We start from the raw sequence: 3,072 nt of genomic DNA on the forward strand, positions 1-3,072 counted from the left end.
CCTTCCATAAATTTTTTTAATTAAGAAAATAAATAAATTAGAATCATTCTCTTGCAATAAGAAGCCCTTAAAAAATTGAAATATGTTTTGAAAAAATCAACTCCTCCAATTACTACTTAAATCATAGCCACTGGCCAAAATAAATTAAACAACTACATAAGAACCTACCCTAATTAACATTGTATTACAACAATATGGCAAAAAATGAGAAGAAAATAAAATTGATAATTCTTAATAAAATGGATGCAAACGATGGGCCAAAATATCAACCTCGAGTTAAGAAGCACCCTGTACCCGGAGTCCAAAGTCCAATAATCGGCTCGTGGTTATTAATACCGCTGTCTACATGGAGACTTAACTGATAATTAGATCATCAATTGGCGTTAATAACACGCCAGGAGGTCACCGAATGTTGCTCCTGCGGAGAAATTGGCATGTTAATCAAACCGTCTTTTGGGCGATTTAATCCTTGCTAATTAGACTTTTGACCAAGTTTATTTTCCAGGCTGACTCGCAAGGGAGAGGCTTATTGACTTGGGGGACCTGAAACCACATAAAACCCAAATAGCTCTGATTGTGCCTCTTGTTTGTTTTGTCCCGCGAAATTCAGAGCAGGAGCAGATTTGGCGTATTGGGCTTTTGGGTGTTGGATCGATGGCTTCTTCAGTCATGTCGGCCCTGAAGATTTTTCTCATCACAATTTTGTTTGCATGCTACTTCCTTCAGGCTCAAGGCCGCCCTGGTAAGCCCTTCTATTCTTGTAGGTCGTACATAGTTTCTATTTCATTTTCACTACCCCGTTATCATCATCCCAAGGAAGAAGGCCTGTTAGTGGCAGTGCCCGTTGAGACTCACAAGCTTGATGTTTTCAAGGGAGATCTGAATGGAGAGCCAAACCAGGTTGTTTATGAATCATGGGGATTCACCGACAAGTACAACCCATTTCACAAACCCAATGAAATTCATAACTCATTTGAGAAAATTAATCACCATGACCACCAGAAGCATATGATGAGCACCTTCCAGAAGAGGGCTAGGGATGTCCTGAGCATTCTTATTGCCCTTTTACTCGGTGCTCTATGTGGCGCCATTACATCTACAATCTTTCATGTGATCTGGGCCCTGGCCACACACAGGTATAGGCTTTCATCTGCTGAGGCAGAGGGTGTCGGTGCTGATCCCAAAGATTTTGGCTACCAGAAATTGCCTGCAAAAGAAGGGCTTGAGGTGCCCACCAAGGAAGGGCTTGAGGTGCCAACCAAAGAAGGGCTTGAAGTGGCCACCAAGGAAGGGTTTGGGGTTTAGGCTAAATAGGACCTCTGTAATTATCTGGTTTATTATATAATGCACATGCCTGCATAATTCTGTTAATTATGCTAGGTGAAGGCAAACTATGCAGAATATATTATGTTATTTTCAGTACATTTGCTTTTCTCACTCTTTTCTGTCAAAGAGTTGTTTATGCCAAACAATGTTTCTCTTAATCAACTTGATTATTATAAATTATTGTGCTAAATATAAGGCTTTTTATATGGATGACAATGATTTTCGTAGGTTTTGCAGTTTTAACCAATTTTGTAAAGCTTGTCGATTCTTGTAAAGCTTGTCGATTCTTATAATGGCTTTCGTTCTTCAATATTCTATTTTTAGGATTTTACATTTCTAGTCCTTTATCTGTTCAAGAGATAGGTAAGACTGGATTTTCATATAACAACTTGATGTTGTTGAAATGATTCCTTCATCCATGAGTCTGTATGCATTGATGGAAATATTTTTCATGGAATTTTCTGCTATAATCTGTTAAGATGAAATTTATGCTATAAAAATTGGGGTTATATATGCTAAATTGACGCTGTTAAACTTTTCTAGATATTTATCAGGCCTTATATCTAGGTGTGATGATGGTCATAGGCTTTGTCATTAGTCATGTTGATGACAGATTGATTTTTCTTTTATACCAATGTGAGATTATAAAACTGTTATGGTGCTTTTATATGTGAATGAACTTGTTAACTCGTGAGGATTATATACTAATTTTACTACACATAAGTTGGTTTTTTTGGAGATAAGTGATATTTGTAGGATTTACAAGTTCTTTGAAAGAATTTATGCTAATTTGAGGATAATATACTAATTTTACTACACATAAGGTGGTTTTTTCGATATAAGTGATATTTGTAGGATTTGCAAGTTTTGCATTTTCTTTATTCGATAGATTTGGGAAGCTGGTTGGGTTTCTTTATGCCAACTTGATTATTATCAGCAAATCATCAGGGTTTTGCATGTTCATGGAAGTGTTATTCGTTGGAATTACAATTTTATTCCCTTCTATTCATGATATTTTATAAACAATCTGAGTTTCATTCTGACTAACTTAAGGATTGAAAAGATATGCTGCTGTACATCCGTCTCTGTATGTGTATATTAATGATACTCCTAGGATTTTCCGTTTTTTTATAATACTTTTTCCATAAGCTTGCCAAGTCCTAAACTTTTACTTGTTGGGGATTGAGAAGTTAATTGGCGATTTAGTGACGGTGCTGGTATGTATGCCAGATGCCCTCATCGGGGTATGATGTTTTGGCATTTATAATTGATCTGCATATTCATACAGTATTAATCTTAATGATTTCAATCTATGTGGGGACATGACATGTTTTTTTTCATAACCGATAAGTTCTTTCTATTTTTTATGTTACTGATTGTGATGATGGTCATCCTACTTTTCCAAAAGGATGATTTCTATGTCTGTGCAAGTATTTGTATTGTGGACCCTCATAAGTTTTCTCCAGAATTTTGCTGCACTAGGGCTAATGAAAATCAATGCAGTAGAGGTTATTAACCTTTTTATCATGGAATTTAAATTCCTATTATCTTTTCTTGTCCATAATTGTAATAAATAATTGTCTAATTGTTGACAATGATTTGTATGTCCACTGTATGGGGTTGGAGTGTGTACCTGTATGATTGGTCATCAAACTCATACATGGACCTGGGCAATGAGGATTAGAGACTGCTTTTAATGCTAGTTACAGAAAGTTGCCATTGATGTATGATATTTCTAAGTTGCTT

General features: G+C 36.0%; 1 protein-coding gene across 1 annotated transcript; it reads left to right on the top strand.

The window, feature by feature from the left end:
* The first annotated feature begins 283 nt into the window (after positions 1-283).
* On the top strand, positions 284-1,553 carry LOC149553704 (uncharacterized). The gene has a single exon (XM_089789079.1). The coding sequence runs from the start codon at positions 655-657 to the stop codon at positions 1,303-1,305; it is 651 nt and encodes a 216-aa protein (XP_089645205.1). The 5' UTR covers positions 284-654; the 3' UTR covers positions 1,306-1,553.
* The last annotated feature ends 1,519 nt before the right edge of the window (positions 1,554-3,072 follow it).

Source organism: Cupressus sempervirens, chromosome 6 (assembly GCF_028749045.1).
Source record: "Cupressus sempervirens isolate cs-2001-9-10 chromosome 6, ASM2874904v1, whole genome shotgun sequence".
Lineage (NCBI taxonomy): Eukaryota > Viridiplantae > Streptophyta > Pinopsida > Cupressales > Cupressaceae > Cupressus > Cupressus sempervirens.

Excerpts from the sequence above, each read along its gene's own strand:
- LOC149553704 (XM_089789079.1), top strand. The coding sequence starts at position 655 with ATGGCTTCTTCAGTCATGTCGGCCCTGAAGATTTTTCTCATCACAATT.